This window comes from Aptenodytes patagonicus, chromosome 20, assembly GCF_965638725.1.
Source record: "Aptenodytes patagonicus chromosome 20, bAptPat1.pri.cur, whole genome shotgun sequence".
Classification (NCBI taxonomy): domain Eukaryota; kingdom Metazoa; phylum Chordata; class Aves; order Sphenisciformes; family Spheniscidae; genus Aptenodytes; species Aptenodytes patagonicus.
The window spans coordinates 813659-834870 of NC_134968.1; the positions used below are offsets into that span (position 1 = coordinate 813659).

General features: G+C 58.2%; 2 protein-coding genes across 7 annotated transcripts in view; both read left to right on the forward strand.

Annotated features, from left to right (window-relative positions):
* The window catches only part of ZNF385C (zinc finger protein 385C), a 63169-nt gene that overhangs the window by 33591 nt on the left and 8366 nt on the right, over positions 1-21212 (forward strand). For all 6 annotated transcript variants that reach the window (XM_076356563.1, XM_076356564.1, XM_076356565.1 and 3 more), the window contains 2 exons: positions 14427-14569; positions 19593-19703. In XM_076356563.1, coding sequence (XP_076212678.1) covers positions 14427-14569; positions 19593-19703 — 254 coding nt within the window. The remainder of the gene's footprint in view (positions 1-14426; positions 14570-19592; positions 19704-21212) is intronic.
* C20H17orf113 (chromosome 20 C17orf113 homolog) lies at positions 234-8188 on the forward strand. The gene is made up of 3 exons (XM_076356562.1): positions 234-404; positions 3605-4233; positions 5969-8188. Exons 2-3 carry the CDS (start codon positions 3715-3717, stop codon positions 7499-7501), a joined length of 2052 nt encoding a protein of 683 aa, XP_076212677.1. The 5' UTR covers positions 234-404; positions 3605-3714; the 3' UTR covers positions 7502-8188.

The window sequence follows — 21212 nt, forward strand, 5'->3', positions numbered from 1 at the left end:
CCCCCTTCCCGGCCACCGCTAGTGGCCACTGCCGCCGTTGGCTGCTGGGAGCATCCGCGGAGCCAGACAGTCCTCGCAGCAAGATGGCTGCTCCCATGCTCCCGTGAGCGCGGGGCGGCAGCCGCAGGCTTTGTTCCCGCAGCCGCCGCGCTCGGGGCCGCGGCGGTGCCGGCGGGGCGCCCGCCCCCATGCGCGGAGCGGGGCTGCCGGGGCGGGGGGGTGCGCTGCTGCTCCCGGCCTCCTGGCGAGCTTTTTTATTTTTATTTTTTTTTGTGGCTTTGCATTGTTTGGCTGGGTTTGTTTTTTTAATTAGGTCTTTTTTTTTTTTTTTTTCCTATTTAAAAACCAAAATCTGGGAAGTTTGCAAGCCCCCTCACCCCAAAGCTTATGGCAGCCTTTAAATGGTACGTATGTAGGGGGAGGGTGGGCGGGAGGGTCGGGCACGCAGGGCTGGGTGCTGGGGGTCGTGTGCTGCTCTGCTCACCCTCACCCGGGCGGGCATTAGGTGACTGGCAGCCAGGGCTGATGTACCTGGGCGCGACGGTCAGAGCAGCGGCTTGTCCTCCTGCAAGTAAATCCTGATCCTGCCCAAACTTCCCTGCGGACAGTGCTCTTGCCCTGGCTGGGGGGGAGCAGCAGGCTAGTGCGGGTGTCACCCCCACTCCCGAGCCGTCTCCTCCCCCCGCACGCTGCCGGGTCCCCGAGGAGACGCAGCGCTGCTTTTCCCCGTGGCCAGCAGCGGCCGGGGAGGGACGCACCCGGCGGCAGTGAAGGGTGCCCGGGGCTGGTGCCGGTGCACGGGCAGGCACTGCGGGAAGTGATGCCGTGGTGCTCTGCTCCATCCCGAGCTCTCCCCGGCCCCCTGTGCCCCAGACACTAATTGCTGCTTTTTTTTTTTTTTTTTTTCTTTTTCTTTCCAAGGTAGCAGTTTTTGCCGGAGCGAGTGCCCAGGGGCTGTGTGTAGGTGGGGACGGGTTTGGGAGCGAATGGGGTCAGTGACAGGGAGGGAACGGAGGAAACTGCCCCCCGGGGCCATGCACCGTCCTGGTTGCAGCCGGGGCACACGGAGCTTGACGACTGGCCGGTGCGGGGATCGGGGCGGTGGGTCCGGGGCAGGCTGGGCACGTGAACTATGAATGAGGCTGTTGAAGATGGCAGAGCTGTCCCTGCTGCACAGGCACCTCCCGCTTCGGTGGCGAGCCCCAAGCCTTGCTGGGGCATGGCAGGGGCACCAGCACAATCCCAGCCCTGGCAGAGCCTGTGTCCCTGGGGAACGTCTGACGGGTGCTGGCAACTGCAGAGGAAATATTCAGCAAGACGGGTCTGGGCTTTGACTCTCACGTGGCAAGTCCATCGCAGTTTCCTAGTTAACGTGCTTCTGAGGAGACGCTGCTCTGGCTGGCACTCGGCAGCTGCAGTGCGGCTCTTGGACTGGCCTGAGGAAGCAGCTCCAGCTTTGTCGGGACCCCCCGGCTGTAGGAATCATTCCCTGGGTGCTTTCGGTTGCACCGTGCCGAGGTGTGGGACCAGGCAGGAGACCTGGCTCTGGGAAGCAAACCAAACCACGTTAAATAAGCTAAGAGCAAGATGCAGAGAGAATCCGCGTGCCCGTTGCAAGCCTTGAAAGCTTTGTGCTCCCTGTGGGCAGGAAGAAAACTCCCAGCAGGGCCGTGTCCTGGGGTTTCTCTCTGCTTCCTTGGAAGCATTTGATGCTGACTGTGGTTAGAGCCGAGTTTTGGACTAGCAAAGCCCTACTCTGACCTGGGCTGGCTGCTCTGGTCCTTCTGTCCCTGTCCCCCTGCCCTCCCAGAGCTGGCTTGCAGCTCCCGGTTTGCTGGAAGAGCACAGGGTGAGAAGGGTGCTCCCAGGGCTGGAAGCAGAAGATGCACATGTGCCTGGTGAACTGGGACAGGGCTGCTCACGGAGCTGGGGCTGTGATGCACCTGGACGGCAGCAATGGGAAATATGGGCTCTGAGGGTCCGTACCGTGCCGAGGGTCCACACTGCGCCAGCCCCGCAGGGCGAGGTGCATGATGCCTGGCCAGCACACAGGCTGTGGACGGGCTTGGAGATGCCAGTGCTGCCTGCTCCTCTGCCAGCTCCTGCCTGGGGGCTCGCATGTTCTCTCTCTGGACAGAGAGGGGGTTTCCTGGCCTCCAATGCCTTTTTACCAGGTTGCTCTGGTTTCCATGATGGAGGAGCAAAGAGGAATTTGATGGGGAGGAGAAGGAGAGGGTCCCCGAAAAGCCAGGTGCAGCCAGAAGAAAATCCCAGAGCCAGGGGAAGACTCACGACTTGGGGCTGGACCTGGAGAGACCAGCAAGGTGGCAAGCAAGGACGGGCAGCTGCTCCTGAGCACCCCAGGGGAGGCGCAGGGGCTGAGGACGGTCACCCCTTCCCTTCCCGCTGTCAGTAAAAGACGTTTCTCGGCCCTGGTGAGGGTGGCTGGGCAGAGGGAGTGCTGCGGCTGCAGTGCCAGCTGGCTGTGGTGCTGGGCAGCTCCACTGCCACCCAGCCAGCATCGCCCAGGGCACCCTGAGGGGAACCCCTGCTCCACAGGAGCGAGTGTTTGCAGCTCTGGGAGTCAGGGTATTGCTCTAACGCCTAAATTGTGAGGCTTCCCACTTCTCCCTGAGTGCTGTGGTAACGGCTCTGGTGCTTGGGGGTTTGTTCTTTAGAAAAAAACCCAAGTTCCTCGTGGGTTTCTCAGCAAGTCACACTGACTGACAGTATTCCCTGGCTTGCACTGCTGCTGAATGTCCGTGTTCTTTCCTTTTCCCTCTGTGTTTCGGTTCCCCCTCTTCCCCACCCTGCGCTGGGTTCTTCCTCCTCCTCCTCCTCCCACTGCCTTTATCAAGGCTCAGTTTGGTTTTTCAATCCAGTTCTGGAAGAATGTGAGGATCAGACTGAGTGGGGCTTAAGTATAGGGAGGGAGTTAAGTGGATGCTTAAATACTTCAGCTATCTGGTTTAAATACACACGTAAGTGCTTTGCAGCCGCGGGCTCCAGTAGATGTTTGGGAGCCCTGGCTGGAGTGGGTCCTGTGCATCAGCCTCCCCTGGGGAGGGATGCTGGGCTGGGGCGCTGACTGTGCAGAGCACAGCCCTGCTGCCACGGGACACAGTGTGGCTTTGGCAGTTTCCTGGAATAGAGACAAGCATGTGTTTCTGAGCCGGCCTCCAAGTCATCCTCGTCCAGCTCCGGGTCTCTGGCACTCACCGTCAGCAGCGGGTGCCGCTCCTTGTGGGGCTGAACACTCTCATTTTTAGACGTTTGGTTCAATGCTGGTTCCGTACCTTCCCAGCATCAGCCACAGCGTGGATGTCTGGTCTGATGGGAAGCATGTTTGGTTGTCCCTGTGATTACAAGGAGGACCGTGCGTGTGTGTGCCAGTCCCACCAAGAGCTGCTGGTGACACCAATGAGGCACTCGGTGGGATCCCCCCACACGGTGCCGGGGCTGTCGCACAGCCCTGCCTGCCCTGAGCGCTGCCGCCGCCGCCATGCCACCGCAGCTCTTCGTTAGCAGCCAAGAATAAACAATGAGCACAGGCTGAGGTTTGCAGGGCCCTAATCCATTTCCCTTGTGTCTCTTTCATCTCCAGTCGGACCAGGAGAGTTGTAATAGACCTTCTTACTAAATTAAATGTAGAGGCTGCTCCTCCAAGGCACGTTTCAGTTCAACCGTAGTGTTTGATTTCCCAGCCACAGCAATATGGTGCCTCCAGGGAAAAAGCCAGCTGGGGAAACTTCCAATTCCAATAAAAAGTGTAAGCGCTATTTCAATGAGCACTGGAAGGAAGAATTTACCTGGCTGGAGTTTGACTATGAGAGGAAACTCATGTTTTGCATAGAGTGTCGGCAGGCACTGGTGAAGAACAAGCACGGTAAAGCGGAGAACGCCTTTACCGTGGGCACGGACAACTTCCAGCGCCATGCCCTGCTGCGGCACGTCACCTCCGGCGCGCACCGCCAGGCACTGGCGGTGAACCGGGAGCAGCTGGCTTTCGAGACCCGTGTCCACAGCCACCCGGAGCTGCGCTCGGTCATCAAGGTGGAGGTGAACCCAGCGAAGGTGGCCGTCCTCACCACCGTCTACTGGATGGCGAAGGAGGAGATCCCGGATGAGAAGTGCTCCTCCCTGCTCGACTTCCAGAAGTTCAACCTGTGCCAGGCGCTGCTGGCCTCCGAGCACAGCGAGTACTACCACCCCAGCAGCGTCAGGGAGATGCAGGTGTGTATGCCGGGCTGGGGGCTCCGCACCCGGGTCTGGTGGCTGCTTCGGGGCCGGACGGTGCCGTGCGGCTGCCTGCCTGCAAAGCTGCCTGCACCTGCCGCGTTCAGCAGAGCGGGTGGGGTGCCCGTGCCGACCGGCTGTGGCGGGGAGCTCCGTGCTTCCCAGTGCCCCATCAAGCGTTGCCAGCACCCGCTTGGCTTTTCTTCAGGTGCTGCATGCGCGAGCAGGAGCCTTAAGCACGCACCCCCATCCCACGGGCCTCAGTGAAACACAGGGAGGCAAATGTGTGCTCTGCCTCACCAGGGCCAGAGTTGTTTCTGCGGCGAGGATTGCTGGATCCTCCCGGCAACGTGAGCCTGGGAAGGCCGGAGCTGGGTGCTGCAGGGGTGGGCAGGCAGGAGGCAGGGCAGGGAGCTGGTGTCCCTGACTCGCAGGCAGAACAGGGGCTGGGGCCGCTGCCTGGTCAGGAGCACCGACAGCCTCTGTGTCAGCGTTTGCTGATGGGCAGACCTCTGTCCCCATCCTTGGACGGGTAAACGCGCCTCGTGGGACCAGGGCATGTCTGCGATGTGCTTGGGACCACCGGCCCGGTCCACAAAACCAGGCTGCTCTGGGGCGTGCTCTAGTCCCACGGGGGAGTCAGTGGAGCCAGGCGATGCTCCTGTTTTCCAGGATTTTTGGTGGAGACTGAAAGTTCCTCCACATTAAACATCAATGTGGCACCTTGTTAGTGTCATTCCCTGATTTGACAAACCAGGAGAAGGCGATGGGCTCCATCGAGGGAGCCTTGGGCTCGTGGTCATGCGTGTGCTGCCAGACACGCAGGGAGACCGGGAGCATCCGCTCCCATCTAAGCCTGCCAGGCTGCTTGGAGGATAAAAGCTCAGGAGTTCAATTAGTACACGAGCACTGTGGGTTTTTCCTCTTTTGCCCTAAACTGAGTGATCAGAAAGATCAAGTAGCCAGAGAGTTTAGAAAGGATTTTCTTAATTTACAAATGCTTCGTGCCTGTTAAAATCAAATTAATTTTTTAGTGAGTCTTGGCTGTTTGCCAGGCTTTTTAGATCTCTAAAGAGCCTTATTTTTCTGCAGATAGACTAAATCCACTAATTAGATTTCTCAGCCTGAAGTGCTACTTACAGCATTCACACACACCGAGGGAGTTTTCCCTGCAAACCAGGGCGTTTGCCTGAAATGGGGAAAACGGAGTAAAGAAGGAAGAGATGCCGGGAAGTTTTGCTGCTGCTCCTACCCATGCTGGGCTTGTAAAGCACAGAAGCAATTGCTGAAGTCTGAACCGAGGCAGCAGGTTTTCGGCGTCTTTCCTTGCTCCTGGCACAGGCAGGGTCTCAGGAGGGGACAGCGGCTCGGCGCTGCCTGGCGGTGTTCGGTCCTGCTGAAGCCATGGGGCTCCAACCCCCAGCTCAGGGCAGAGACCCCGGAGCTCTCTGCAGCTTCGCTTGGTGTTTGGGCTGCAGGCCAGGAGCAGGAGGAGGCGGTATATTAGAAAAAAGAAAGTGATTTCCAGCTTGTGTATGTACTTGTATATACAACTTGCTTAAGTGCTTCTCTCTGACTCGGGACCTTGCACCGCTTTCGGGGAGATCTGAGGGCGGGAACCTTGCAGCTTGCTTTGCGCCGGGTGCTGTGCATCTCCCGTGTGCTTCTGAAGTTCATTTGTGTTTCTCTTTCCCTCCCCGCCTGCCCTGTGCATCCCCTTTAACTGGCTCAGGCAGCGATCGCCAAAGTCCTGCACAACGAGGACAGGCACAGGATAAAAGCCTCACCGTTTGTTGGGCTGGTGGTGGATGAGACGGTGGACGTCCTGGAGCACCGCAACCTTGCCATGTTTACCACCACCGTCTCCCCCTGCAACGGGCAGACCTCCGCCACCTTCCTGGGGTGCTTCGAGCTGCCCGCTGGGGAGCCCTCCACGGTGGCGGGCAAGGTGGGCGAGGTGATGCGCTCCTTTGGCATCCCCACCATGAAGATCACCTGGCTCAGCGCTGACAGTGCCTCGCTGGTGGCTGAGCGGCTGAGCGGGGTGGGGACTGCGCTGACCTCCCTCTGCCCGCTCCTCATGGAGATGCACTGCCTGTCCCATGGGAGTTCCCTGCTGCCGGCCGAGAGCATCGTCAGCATCGAATACCTCCAGAAATATGAGACCACCGTGGACGCTGTGTACAGGCTCTACTCCAGCTTCAGGGGGGAAAGCAACGGCTTGCAGGAGCTGCGGAGCGTCCTGGACCTCTGCGAGATAGACCTCGGGAGCCCCAAAGCCATCCACTGGACTTCTATTTTCCCAGCTGTGGAAGCCATCGATTCCTCATGGCCCACGCTGGTGCTGCTGCTGGAGAGCGAGGCGGAGCGGTCACCCGTGGCCCATGGCCTCTGTGAAGAGCTCAAGAAGTTCCAGTTTGTGGCCTTCACCAAGATCCTCCTGGATGTCCTCCCCATCTTCCAGAAGCTCAGCCGCTTCTTCCAGATCGAGGACTTCGACCTCTCCATCCTGAAGCCCATCGTCTCTGCCACAGCCACCACCCTGCAGGCCCAGAAGAGCACCAGCGGCCAGAACCTCCAGGAGTTCCTCAACGAGATGAACGAGCACCCACGGGACGACCGGGAGGGTGAGAGCTGCCTCTACTACAAGGGTGTCGAGCTGGCCAACTGCTCCAAGGTGCACCTGAAGCACTTTGAGCGCCTGAAAGAGAGCTACCTGGAGAGCGTGCGGGGCAACCTGCTGGACAGGTTCCCTAGCAGCGTCCTGGAGGCCATCAGCTCCTTCTCGGCCATCTTCAACCCCAAGTGCTACCCCCAGTCTTTGGAGGACATTGGCAGCTATGGGGTCAGTGAGCTGAATTTCCTCCTGCAAGCTTACTCCCGGGTGGTGGTGAGCGAGAGGGCCCTGAGCGATTTCCCCCTCTTCAAGCGGATTGTCTTCAGCCTCAGCCAGCTCTCCTTCAAGGACCTCTGCGTCAAGCTAGTCTACAGCAACTCTGAGATGCATGAGCTCTTCCCAGACTTTGCCATTCTCGCAGCCATCGCCCTGGCCTTGCCGCTGGGCTCAGTCCTCGCTGAGAAGATCAGCCGGGGCCGGGAGCTGCTGAAGCACGGCCGGTCATGCCGCGCGAAGGACGAGGGGCTCTCAGACCTCATGAAGATTGCCATTGATGGGCCGGCCATCAACGAGTTTGACTTTGCGTTGGCCATTGAGTACTACGAGAGCATGAGGGAGTCCGGCTTCATCGTGGCGCAGGTGAAGTGAGTGGCGGCCGGCGAAGGCAGAGCCCTGCGGGCAGGGAGCCGGGTCCTGCAGGCAGCCCCGAGTGCCAGCTTGACGCCGCCTTTCCTATCACTAGTCACCGCTGGAGCCAGGGGGCCGCTGGTGGGTGGTGACCTGCTCCGTGCTGGGAAGAGGGAACGGGATCCTTCACAAAGCCGTGCCGGTCCCACAACCACCCCTCCCTCATCCCTCAAACATCCGTCTGAATTGGCCAGAATTTAAAATCTTGGGGCCACCTGAAATCCCAAATTGTGATGAGGTTTTTTTCAAGGGTTTGTTATTATTTTGTTTTAGGGAGATAAAGGCAAATCTTCTCTTGAGCTCAAATGTCACATTGCCTTTACACAATGATACCCAGCAGCTTTTACTTAATACTCTGCAAAAATATCTGATTTTTGTTGTTTTGGAGCCTCGAGAATGAATGCAGAAAAGGCAGCGCATCTTTCTAGCTCTGTGGCAAACCCTGAAATGCCTGGCGGTGTCTTGTTGGTATTCCTTGCGCACAGCACAAAATATTTTTAGCAGTGGCATCAAGTCATGATCATTTCAAGAGCAAGAGATTTAGAGAATGATATTGTAATCACCGAGGAAATAGTAACTTAAATGCATCATTGTGTATATATGTGTATGTGTACATATATAAAAAATATATATAAATATATATATATTAAAAAGGTCTATCTTAATTTTCCTAGTGTTTAAAGTATGAAGATATCTAAAAGGACTTCTTTTTCAATGACAGAATAAATTATAAGCAGGGGTCCAAAAATAATAGTTAGCGAATTCCTGGTCTTTTCAAAATGGCATCACATACCCATGTTCCCTTTGCACTCTGAGCTCTCTGCAACCTTGCAACCAAAGGAAGAGTCTTTTAACATCTGTTTTTGGGACAAACCTGAGTTGTTTAGCTTGTGTTTTTTCCTTTTAAACATTCCCTTTACCCTGAAATGAGCAAAGCTGTCAGGAACCTGTGGCAGGTGGGGGATCGGGCTCCTCTGCCGCTGGGGTCTGGGTGTGTGAGTGCGGTAGCCGAGCTGGGCAGTTGGTGCTGCATGGCATGTCGGGGTGTTATGGGGCTTCTCTGGTTTTAACTCAGAGGGATGTTTCCTTCAGTTCTGTTGGGGTGGGGTGAGAAGACCCTTCTGACTGATTTTAATCTGCAATAAAGCCAGCGCAGCTGCCTGAAGCATCACATCGGTTTAATACTGAGCACCGGGTCCTCCCGCGGGATCCAGCTCCGCTCCTTCCCTGGGTAAGTTGATGCTGTCCCACAGACGCAGGGTCCGTGTTCAGCAGGATTTGACCCCAATGTCCATAACGCTGACAGTCCCTGTTGGTCCCATGTGGTTGCCTCCGGCTGGGACTTGTGCTGCGGCAATATGGAAGGGCCGTGGGGGGGGGGGGCACTCAGTCTCGCTGCTCCCCCTCCTCTGGAGTGAGCAGCCACTGCCTGTGGTGGATGGACCTTCCTCTGCCCCAGCCCTGGCTTGCGGAGCCCCTGCAGCCGCTGGAGAGCAGCCTGGATGGCTGGAGGGGTCGCACGGCCCCGGGAGCAATACTCGGCCGGCATGGCTGCCTCCCCTGCTGGGGTCCCCCCATTGCTCTGAGGGGCAGTTTGCCATCTATCCAACCCAACGGGTACCATGCCCCCAGACCCCCATGTCGGATGGGGTGTTTGGGCATGCCTGGCGGTGTCTTGCAGGCTCCCATGGGCACACTGTGCCCTGCACCTGCAGTGGTGGCAGGGAAAGCTGGGATTTCTGTCCTTGGGGCTGGCAGCAGGTGACTGCTGATGGCCCGGAGTCCGTGTCCTTCCGGCTGATGCGTAAGGTGGAGACGCTGGTTTGATGGCAAGTGTATTTGGGTGAAGGCTGCTTGCTCACAAGCATCCCCCGGTTCAGGTTTGTGGTTCTCGGCGTGACCTTGTCCTGCAAGCTGGGCTTTGCTGCGGGCTGCTTTCTGTTCAAACCGTGCGTGTAGAGGCGGCGGCCGTGGCTGTCGAAAGCTGGAAATAGGAGGATTTAGCAGGGTGGTGCTCACAACGGGCACTGTCCTCACGTTCCCAGGGAGGCTGGGAACCAGTGTCAGTGCCAGAGCACACTGCACAGAGCAGCTCTGCGGCCTCTGGGGGGGTTGAGCTTGGCCCTTCCTTTCTGTTGGGCTCCACTGGAGCTGGGTGGGATGTAGGCTCGGCCAAGGCCAGTCCTGCTGCAGGGACTGCTGTGGCCACGGAGCAAGCCCACCGTGCCTGGGCAGCCACAGCATCACTGTCTCCAAGGCCAACAGATCTGCTGCTCTGCGGTCCAGGTCAGGTTTGCTGGGTCTGGTTGCTCTGGGAGTCCGAGGCAGGGCAATCTGCTAATTACTGACGTTCCTAAAGCCGGAGCTAGAGGCACTGGGGGTGGTCTGGACCCCAAGCAGTGCTGGGCCTGCTCCAGTGCTGCGGTCGTGGTCCAGCGTTGTGACCAGGTGTTGCTGCTCTTCTCCTGCCGGCAGCCTTTGGCATCACGAAGCGCACACACGTGTTTCTCAGAGAGTCTCCTGGAAATAGCTGGAGTGAATTCAGCCGATGCTTGGCCAGAGACAAAAGCTTTAAAGCCCTGGGTAAGGAATTTGAGACACCACCAAAATTTGCTGAGAACACCTACCAAATGGGAGGGAGCCAGACTGCTTCTGTGTGAATAAACAGCTCCCGTCTCCATCTGTCCTGTGCAGACTCTGCGCCAGATGCTCTTGCGAGGCAGCCGGCGTCTGCGGAGATGGGTCCTTGGCAGATTCTTGTGTTGGTATGAAAACCCACAGCATTGTCCCTGCCACTTTCAAAGGCGTTTCTTGGAGGTTCACACATATGTAGCGTTAGAGCACAACAGTTGCTCTGATCTGCCTCGCAGGGGACCTGGGAGAAAACCTGCTGCAGATGTCTGTGTAGTTGCTGTGTGGAGCAAAGAGGTGGGGAGGACAGGCTGGGGACAGTGGCCAGGCACAGTCCTGGGTAGGCTTGGTTAAAGGAAGGACTGAAACACGTCTTTAAATTCTAGGGGACCTCTCTGAGAGTCGTGTGCCTGCAGGACAGGAGCTGGGCTGAGCTTCGGAGGGCTGGGAAGGGGCTGAGCTGATGGCTCCGGGCTGAGCCCCAGGCAGGGGATGTGCGACACTACGGTGATGACGCCGCGTGGTTTGGCGCCTTTCGGTCAGGCCTGGATGCTCAGTTAAGAATGGCTGTGCACCCTCCCTGCGGAGCTGGGGGGGCGAAGGGACCCCCCAGGCTGCAGCAGCTCAGACCCGACCATCGCTCAGGACTAATTCAGTGACTCGGCAGGGAGGATGCCCCCGCGCAGCAGGGACAGGCACAGCAACCCAGCTCCGGCTGGCTGGCACGTGGGATTTCGGATCAGCTCAAGTGTATCCTCAGCATGGCTAACCCGAGAGCCTGACTGGGGCATGGGGCAGCGCCTGCGGTGCCCTTGGTGCTTGTGCCAGGAGCACGGGGCTCCTGCGCAGCCCTCCTTGCACCAGCCCTTCCAAACGCTTCACAGAGCCCCGAGCGTGTCCCGTCCCGGCAGGACCTGTGGGGCTGACGCTGCAGTGCCGGAGCAGCCACGTTTGCTGCAGGGGTTGAGGCCCCTCTGCCAGAATGGGGGGAGAGACAAAGACAGCACTGTGGTGGGGGACGGCCCTGCTCCGGAGCTGCAGACCGAGCATCTGGGGATGCCATTCACCAGCAAAGCCCACCCTGCTGGTGGCCGTGCCTGTCACCTCGGGTAAGGTCATGTCATTCTATCCAGACCTGGGGGCCCTGCCACTCTCCCCAAAGCAAATCCCCTTAATTGAGTGTCTAATTAATACCTAAAAATACAGCCCGCAGCTGCTGCCGGACTCTGCCCTGCAGCAAAGGTAAGGCAGGAGCTGCAGCAGTGTGGCCCCATAACCTTGGGAAGGTGCCCCAAGAGCATCGTGTGGGTGCCCCATGCCCTCGTGGGGTGCTGTGGTGTGCCGGGTGGCTCGCTCCTCGCCAGGGAGCTCTGCTGGTGCCGGGGCTGTGGTTGCACCACTCGTCTGCCCTCTCCCTGCACGCGGTGCTTATGCTTTTGTGATCATCTGAGGTTCAGGCAAACTGAAGCTGACGGTGCCTTTGTCCCCATGCCGCGTGACTGCTGTCCTTTCTCCCCTCTGTAGCCGGGGACAAAGAGCTGCACCGGCTGCCGTTTGTCCCTTCCGCAGCGAGCGCTGGGTTTCCTCCTTTTCCCAGCTGCAGGCGTGTGGCCGCACCTCGCAGGGTGCCTGAACAATGATGATGCTGTTGGAGGCTTTCAGCCCTTTTCCTGCTCGCACGGGTCTTGTCTACTTCAATGGCAGAACCGGGAGGAAAAGGTCCTGCCCCCTCCGCAGGGTCCTGTCTCAGTTGGGGTTTCTGGGCTCTCTCCTGTCTGTGCCTGTTTTACCCCTGGACTGCAGACCCAGCCCAGAAATATGTTTAATCCACCAATTTGGGCTCAAGGACGTGCCGAAGCGGCTTGGCGTATCGCGTCCTTACTGTGTCGGTGGGCAGCAGCCACTGCAGGCAGTGGCCGTCCCCCGGAGCCCATGTTCTCCCCCCAGCACTCCTGGGCCACGTGCCCTCCCAGCACAGGAGCTTCTCCCCGGGCAGCAAACTCCTCAGCCACGGGGCTGCACAGCAGCAGCCAGGTTTTGCCGGCGCGGCAGTGTTGGCTGAGCTGCAAACTCCCTTTATTCAGTAACTGATGACGGGGGCAGAGGCATTCTCCCACCCTCTTGTTCCTCCCAGTGTTAAATGTAATATATACATATTTTTAAGACCAGTGCAGCCTGACTGCCAGTATGCCAAAGCATACTGACAAAGGCAAGTGGAAACCCTTGCAATCTGGCCCCAAATGCCTTTGTTGCAACCGCTGCTCTCGCACAGGGTCGCGGCTGCGTGTGTGGGCTGGGGGGGTCCCTGGGGGCTGGCTCCCCGGGCGCCGGCCCTGCCGTCTCAGATGATTTGATGCAGAAATACTGTTTCACGCCTCAGAAGGTTAATTATGCATCGTTCACCCATTTCTGCTTGCTTTTGCTCCCTCCCTCGCCGCTGTTGCTATAATTTTATTTATTTATTTTCAAACAGTTTCACAGATTTCCCTTCTGGGCGACTCTGGAATTAACTCGATCGATGCACGCCTGATGAAGCAAAATGTAATTTTTCCCTGGAGTCAGGGCTGACTCAGGGATGGCTTCAGTGCTGCTGAAGAGCTGCCCGTGTGCACTCTCCCAGAAAGAGGTCATTGTTGCCCGCAGGGCCCGCACGGCGAGCTCTCGCTGCTCAAATTCAGAAAATCTTTCAAACTTTGCATTTCAGATTTGTATCTCGGCTCCTGCACAAGCCTGGTTTCTGCCAGCGGAGGGTCGGGTGTAGAGCAGAAAGCAAAGCACTGCGGGAGAGCAGCACCAGCCCACTGTCGGACCGGGGTCCTCGTCGCGCACAGCCGGTGTCGGGGCATGGTGGGGCTGGAGGGGGGCGAGAGCCTTGGCGCTGTCCCAAAGCAGCACCGGTGATTACGGCTCCCGGTCAGCGTTTCTGCTGCGGGAGCACCTGAGCCCCTCGGGCACCGGCCGCTTTCGTCCTCCCACGAGGGACTGCTGCTGTTCTCAGCACTGGGGGCAGGCAGCGGGCTGGGGTAATGCTGCACCGGGGCAGCCTGGCTCCACGACCGCCTTTGAGGTGAAAAAGAACCTAGAAATCAAAAAAAAAAAAAAAAAAAAAAAAAAGGAACGTTGGCCTTGTCCTTTTTTCAGGTGGAGGCACAGGGCTGCCGAGGTGGGCTGGAGTAGGGAGAAGGCGTGAAGCCATGCGAGATGCGAATGGGCTTTTCTGGCTCACAGCGTTTTGAAACTTTTTCTTATTTATTGTATTTTATTCATTCATTTGTTTATTTTAACTTTTCCCCCCTCCTCGCTCTCAGAGCTGTGCATGGCTGCAGGAGCCCAGCCCGGGCCCTCCGCGGGTCAGAGGATGCTTTCCCAGCGGGGGGATGGATGAGTCCGAGTGGAAAACCGCTGCCCTCGGGCTGCTGAGCAGGGCGAAGCACTGGGTCAGGGAGCGGGCTGGAGACAGATCCCCCGTTTGGCCTTCCTTCCTTCCCGGGGGTGTTTCTTTTTAAACAGAAAATTATTAATAGCTCCAGGCTATTTTTAGGTGGCATGCTGGAGCTCGCGGTTAGTTTGCGGGGGATGATACAAGGCAGGTGGCAGCGCCTGGCCAGGGGGCGGGCAGCTCTAGTGCAGGAGCCGGTGGGTTGGGGCGGGAGAGCCCGTCCCCGGGGGTTTCCACCCAAAATACCTGTGGAGAGGCAGAGCTGGGGTGCCCACGTGACTTGGATGGTCCCAGGGGTGCCCAAAATTCAACACCTTTGCAAAGCCGGGGCGGTGCCATGGCAGTGGCTGCTCAGCCCTGTGCCCCCCACCTTGCACTCGCAGGGTTGCTCGGGGCGAGGGTGCTCCTTCAGCTGCTGTCGGCAGCCAAAAAAGCACCGGCCCCGGTAAGGAAGGGCCCCTGTGGTGCTGGCATGGGAGAGCTAGGGGTTGTGTGGGCTCCCATGGGAGATCCCGGGGAATGGGCTGTTTCCCTGGGAGAGGTTTTGACACCTTTCAGAGGATTCAAAGTGAACTCCTGCGCATGTCAACGCTCTGACGCAAAGATGGCTGCATTCGGCTTTGAACCGGGATGCCAGTTTTGAGCCCGAAAGGCAGAGCGGTGCGTGGGGCCACGCTGGGCTTGGGACTTTTTGCTGAGGAGGGTCCGGAGCCCATGGCAAATTGCCCTGCGTGCCGTGTCCCCGTGTGCCGTGTCCCCCCACTGCGAGCAGGGGCCACCAACGCTAACGCTGCTCTTTCCCCTCTGCCTGCCCAGGTCCCTCCGGACACAGCAGCCCCCTCTTAGCATCGTTGCCTATCCCCGGCCGTCCCCTTCATCCCCCCTTGGACATCAAGCACTTTCTGACCTTCAGGCTCAACGGGACGTCACCACTCAACCTCTTCCCCAACTTCAACACGGTGAGTCCCTGAGGGCGGGTGGGCATCGGCTGCCAGATCCCTCCTCCCCTGCAGCAGTCCCTCTTCTACACAGCACCACTCCTTGAACCCCGCCAGATAATTTCTGGCTTAATTACCAGGGTATTTGACTGCTGGATGCTAGTGCAACATGCCCGCCCTGCCCTTAGCTCAGAGCGGTTCCTGCCCAGCCATCACCCTTATATACCAGAATTAAAAAGATGGCTCATTTTAACCAAGATCAATTGGATTTTGCTCCTGGAATAAATAGTAATAAAGTAGCTCTGGAGAGCAGTTCATTAGTTGAAAAATAAATAAAGAAAAGGAAAGAAAGAGAGAGAAAGCGTATAAAGATACAAGGAACGTGGCTGGTGCTGCATGGCTGCGGGTGTTGGGCAAGCCTGGTTGCTGTGGGACTTCTCCCACCACCCGGTTGGGCTCAAGGTCCCCAGCCTTGAACCACCGTACCAAGTGCTTGGGTTATGCAATTAAATGTGTCTTCTCTAGAGATGTTCTGTTATACATCTAAATTGACATGGATGCAGCCAAAGACATACGACAGCATCTCGAGCGTGAAATGGCATTTTCCCCCCTCCGTGCTGCTCTCCCCAGGCTGATCTCAGCCTGGCTGGGGTCTCCATCCACCCGGGCAGCGCCCTGTGCCTCTTGCTGATGGGAGGGATGGGATCCACTCCAGGAGCCCTTCTCTTGTCTTGCTTTGGGTCCCTGCCCTGGTGTTTCAGCCGCCTGGGATTCCCCTGGGACCCGGCTCCTGGCATTGCTGAGGAGCAGGTTTTGCTCTGCCGAGGGGCAGAGGCAGTGGGGAGTGGGACCCAGGGCTGCCCCCTGCCTCCCCCCACAGAGGCAGGGCAGACGTTTATGGCTTTGGTAAATGCCTGTTTTTTTCCCTCGTGAGCCTGGAAATGGGACTTTCCCGAGCTGCCTCCCCGCTCGCTCGCTGGCCTTTTGTAAGTGGCTTTGAGATTAAACGTGCTCAGAAGGTGCAAATTATCGCTGAGATCTTCAAAGACGGCCGTAGAAATTAAGTACAGGATTCCTGTTGCTGTTGAAGGGGATTCAGACGTCTAACTCCTTTAAGCTCTTTTGAAATCCCAGCTCTAGCCTGTCTCTCCCCTGTGCTAACAAGCAGAAACACAGGAGAGGATGATTTTTTTTTTATGCTATTAAGGTTGCTGCTCTTTGTCTGGGCTCCTGTTTTTAGTCGCTGGAGTCAGTAGCTAACTTGAACCAGATCCCGTTGTTTGTTCTGCTTGGCTCCTGCGTGCCCCCGCCTTGGCACGTGTTCTCCAGAGTTGTGTTGCTTTAAAAAAAATAATAATTTGGAAAATGAATCTCTTGCACTTGCTGGAGCCGCACAGCTTCGTCATGCTGCTTCTGTGCTTGGTGGGGACTCCTCTGCCCCAGAGGATGAGTCGGACACGGGGATGGAGATGCTGGGGGAGGCTGTCCCGGCTGTACGGGCACCTTGAATTAATTGCTCTGAGCTCAGACCCGAGTCTGGCGCGTGATGTTAGCTGAGCAAAGCCAGGCCTGATCGTCCGGGGGTGGAAGCTGCCCCTTCGGGATGCGTTTGTGCTGGAGAGGTGGCTGAGGCTGGGGTTGCGAGGGCTCAGCGTCATGCCCGGGCAGGTGGCTTTGCAGGGAGCCAGAGCCGAGTCCCTGTCCTCGCAGGATGCAGGGCTCGAGCATCGCCGCGCCCTGGAGCCAGGCTGGCAGGTCCTCGTTTCTCTGCCCGAGTAACCATGATGCCAGGTCAGAGATGCCACCTGGCAGCTCAGCCTCAGGGGTAATTTGGGCGGGTGGGAGGGGGCATCAGTCAGGGTATTTTACCTTTTGAAAGAGCTGCTGTATCTGAATTACTATAAAAAGAAATCAGAAGGTTTGCCTTTGCTTACCCAGCGTCGCTGGTGATGCTGTGCAGGATTCGGCGTTGCCCTGCAGAGCAGGAGCTGTTTGCAACTGCTCAGCAGAACACTTTGCACTTTGAGCAGGTCACAAGGCTCTCACGAACCCAGCAGATGTTTTACTCCGGAGCGAGCAAAACCTTTCCAAGCTGAGCTCTCCTGCCACTTAAAGCAACAACAACAGGGAAAAAGAATTCTAACGCAACACAGAAGGCATGTTTCATGCTTGAAAGGCCCTTTCCAGCTCTTGGGATGTTGCAAATCCCCAGGACCCAGCAGCGCCTTGCAAAACCACGGCAGGAGATGCAATCCGAACTGATGCTGCGTCCCTGTGAATTCCCGTTTCTGACCTCGGTGGCCGGCAGGGAGCTCAGCACAGGGATCTCTATTTATATCTGTAGGAACATCCAGCGATAAATAAAGTAATGTGAGTCAATAAGAATTGACTATAAAGCTGAGATCTTTATTCTCCAAGTGTGCGGTGCCCAAAGCCTACCTCTGCTGTTGGGTCAGTTCTGCTGGAAACCGCCGGGAAGAGCCTCCACCCACCCGGCTGCGGGCACCGGTACGTACTGCTGCGGCACAGACCCTCACCGGCCCCAGGGGAGAGCTGCAGGGTCTATAATGATTCCTTTTCCCATCTGAAATAGCAATGAGTGCATATGTTAGGGAGAAGTTGAGGGTACGTTTGTGTTTTCATTCGGAGAGAAGCACAGGGGCTCTCAGGTGGCATCCAGGTGTTGGAGCCGCTCAGTGCTGTGTGCCAGAGGGAGCTGGGCTGGGCTTCCAGCAAAGCGCCCCGCGTGCTGCAAACACGCCGCGCTCGCCAAGCGTGCTCGACAGAGCAAAAAGCGGCTGTGGCGAGGGGTCACTCAGCCTCCGCCGACACCGTGCAGACGGCACGCGTGCCCCTGGGTGTGCTCCCGTGGGGCTGGGCACCTGAAGCCTTTTCAGGATGCAGTGCTTGCGTTTGCTTTGGGATAGCAGGAGTGGTGATGGTCCCCAGCTGCACCAGCCTTGGCCGGGATGCACGGGGCTGGGGCGAGGAGCCAGGTTTTGGGTGCATCGGCCAGCCTGGCCCCGGGGAGCTCACAGCTGCTGCACCTGCACAGGGCAGAGCAACAGGGGCTTGGCAAAAGCGCAGGGGGTGTAAAGGCCCAGGTCAATGCCATCACCTTATGCCCCAGGAGGATGAGGGGGTGTTTTGCTGCGGCCGCCAGTGCCACCACCCCGGAGTCGGTGCTTGACCACGGCCCCAGCGCTGCTGGCTTCGCTGGCAAGTTCAGGTTCAGGCCAGGATGGTCCCTGGCCACCTTTGCATCCTTGTGCCAGCATCTCCCTTTCCTGTGCATCCTCCTCTGCCCCCCTGCCCTGCTCCTGCCGCAGCGCTCAGGGGGTGGATGAGCCCGTGGGAGCCAGCAGGGCTCAGTGGGAGCCGCCAGCCGGGCCCCGGCAGCTGACGCTGCTGCGAAGGTTAGAGCCGTTTTTCTTTTCTTTGTGTGGAAAAGGTGGGTGTTTCCTTGAAAACGAGTGCTGGCCCCACTTCTGCCCACAGACTGGCAGCACGGGAATGCTGCCTGTAGCACATTGCAATGTTTGTCGTCAGGGGTGGAGCAGCATCTTTGCCATCTGTAGCTTCCTCCAGGTCTCCGCCGAACCCCAAAAGCCTCTTCATTTATATGCCAGATAAGTGAGTAAAATTTCGTAGCAAACAGGCACTTCATTAATCACCTGCTTTTACCATTCTGCTCATTCCTGGAAAGGAATTTGGGGTTTTGATAATGGCTCTGTTGTCCAGGCATGTGCCTCGAAGACTGATGCACCTGTCTCAGCAACAAAATAGCTTTGCAGAGAAATATGATCGCCTGAAAACCCAAGGCTCTACTGACAGCAGGACTCAGATAAGATAATCTTCCTATGCCACAGGGTAGGGGAACAATACTTGCATTATAGATTATAGCCACGCTCAAACAAAGAGGTTATTCTTATTTTTCCCCCCTTAATAAATGCATTTTGTTTAAAACAATTATGGCTTTTCGAACAAGTTTGCTGCCTGGGCTGAGGAATGACGCCGAGTCCTGGGAAGAGACAGAAGCGCCAGGGGCTGTCATCAGCCTGCACGCATCTGCCTCGCCTGCAGCCCCCGCGCGCTGCCCCACCATGAATGGCCTCGTGGAAAGACACGGCTCATTGCAGATAGCTGGAGCTGTTCTGTCTCCGCGCACACGCCTGGTGAGATACCAGGGGCTGCGCAGGCTTGCAATTTGTCAGTCTTGTAATTTGATTAGAGCAGGCAAAGTGCATACCTGACCGGGAGTGGGGCAGCGGGGCAGCCCGGAGTGGCTTTGCACGGGCACCATGCCTTGGGCAAGCTGCACCCGCAGCTGCAGGCACCGTTGTCCGTCCTGCCTCGGCCCCTGTGTGCGCTGTGCAGTGTCCCGTGGGCAAGCAGCAGGCATGCGTGGCTCCGCTCACGCCTTCGGCTTTGCACAGGGATGTTTCAGCTCCCTGATGAAGAGCATGTGGAGGATTAATGGCCGGTTGCTTGTTTTGATCGCCTCTGCCCCCTTTTTTGGTGGTTTCTGCTCCTGCTAAGTGTCTTGGAAAGCTGCCCTGGCACTGGAAGGTCGAGGGCAGCAACTGGGAGCTCAAACAGAAACAGATAATTTGCCACCTGTGACACCAGTGTCTGTGGTGGGGGGAGAGGGGACGGGGGGGGACACGCAGGGGAGCACGGTGGGGCTGGGGAGGACGGGGTCTGCAGTCTATGCCCCTGCAGTGGCCTCGTCCCCTCTGCCAGACCACAGCAGGCGTTTGGACCCTGCAGGTTTGGTTTTTTCAGGGATGGTTTAAAAAAGACAAGAACAGGCATCAACGCAGCACATGTTGCCCCGTGCGGGAGGTGTCTCCATGGCAGATGGGGCTCCTCTGCCGCCCCAGCCGCTCGCTCCTTCCAGACACCAGGCGTGAACTCTGCCGGTGTTTGCAGTGGCTCCTCAGCGACCATGGCGGGTGCGGGGGATCGTTGAGTCGCGGTGCCATGCCGGGGCAGCCGTCACAGCATGGCACCCAGCCACCCTCTGCCTTCCCTCCCCTTCCAGATGGACCCGGTGCAGAAGGCGGTGATCAGCCACACCTTCGGCGTGCCCACCCCGCTCAAGAAGAAGCAGTTCATCTCCTGCAACATCTGCCACCTGCGCTTCAACTCTGCGGTAAGCGGGGCCGGCGAGTGCAGGGCTGGGCGGGCAAGTGGGGCGAGCGGGGCTGGTGCCAGCGCCTGCGGCTGAGCAGGAGCATCCCACGACGGGGGCACCACACGGCCGCCCATCGCGCAGGTGGCAGCTCCTCGGAGCTCTGCCCTCCCGCGCTCTGCGCCTGCCCCAGCTGACGTTTCCACCGACATCTCCCTGCCCGTGGGCCCAGGCGCTCCCGGGGCTGCCATGTCCTCTGTTTGCCATGCTGGCTCTTTCTGCTCCTCGTCGTTTTGTCTGGGTCTGTTCCTTGCTGCCTTGGTCTCGGTGTTTGCGCTTAAGCTGCTTTATCAGCCCATGCAATTGATATCTGGTCCTTGGGAGCTGAATATAATCTTCCTTGCCTTGGCTTCCTAGAGCTCTGGTGTGGCAGGTGGGTTTTTTTTCCCCAGTCTTTTATTCTAAGTAAATCAACCACCTTGTAGAGGGGAGGAAGGAAACATTTATTGATCCCGGTGGTAATGAACTGCACACAGCTGATCTTTTGCAGGGAAAACTGATAAAAAGGTTTGAAAGGGAATTCTTGCTCAAAGCCGGCAGGAGAGGGACAGGGGTTTGCAGGCAGCAGGGCTGAGAGTGGAGCGGCAAGAGCCTCCTCCACACGGGCAGCAGCTCGGAGCCCTTCACCTGGGCTGGCCCCGCTCGCACCAGCGCAAGTACATCTGCTCCTCTGTGCCACTGCTGCATGGCGTGCAGGGCAGAGGTGGAGGCAGGAGTCTCCCGTGCTCAGCCCAGCCCGGGCACACGCATTACCTATAGAGCTGCCAGCCTGGGAGCATCCCCTGGCCTCGGCCGTCCCTTCCTGGGGGAGCGAGGCAGTACTGAGCCCCTGTACCCACGGGAGGATGGCCCCGAGCGGAGTCTCATCTGCTGGAGCTGCCTGCGCGCTCGGTGTCTGGCAGCGTGGGCTGCCGGGAGCTGCTCTCGCCTCCCCCGGGGCGGCTGCGCCTGCCTGGATGTTGCGCCCCGGCCAGGCTGGCTCTGCCTCCCGTGGAGGTGCCGTCCCAGCCTGGCCGAGCTGTATCAGCAGATCCCGGGGCTGGGTGCTGCTCTGCCTGCAGAAGTCAGCATTTCTGGGCTTAATTATTCTGCTCTGCAACAAGCGGCTTGGGGAAAAGCACCACTTTCCCGTTCCAAGCTGCATCCCAGCTGGAAGAGCGGTGCCGGGAGAGTTGGTCCCACCACACGCTCCTGCTGCCCCCGCAGGCACCCTGTGCCGCTCACCCCCACTCTGCCAGTCCCTGCCCGTGTCCCCCCCGAGGTCACGTCTGTGGGAGAGCACGTCCTGGCGCAGACCCTCGCACGCCACTTGTATTTCTGCGCAGAGTGGCAGCGGTGCCAGGTGACCTACTTAGGCTGCAGTGCAGCCCCATCCCAACCCCGTTATCTGGGGGAAGTTTATTGTATTTGCTAATGAGGCCCCGCGCTTGGATGGGCCTTTCGCTTTCCCACGTACCCGGCCGTTGCTGC

Excerpts from the sequence above, each read along its gene's own strand:
- C20H17orf113 (XM_076356562.1), top strand. The coding sequence starts at position 3,715 with ATGGTGCCTCCAGGGAAAAAGCCAGCTGGGGAAACTTCCAATTCCAAT. Across the intron at positions 4,234-5,968 it reads GCAGCGTCAGGGAGATGCAG|GCAGCGATCGCCAAAGTCCT; the intron begins GTGTGTATGCCG and ends TAACTGGCTCAG.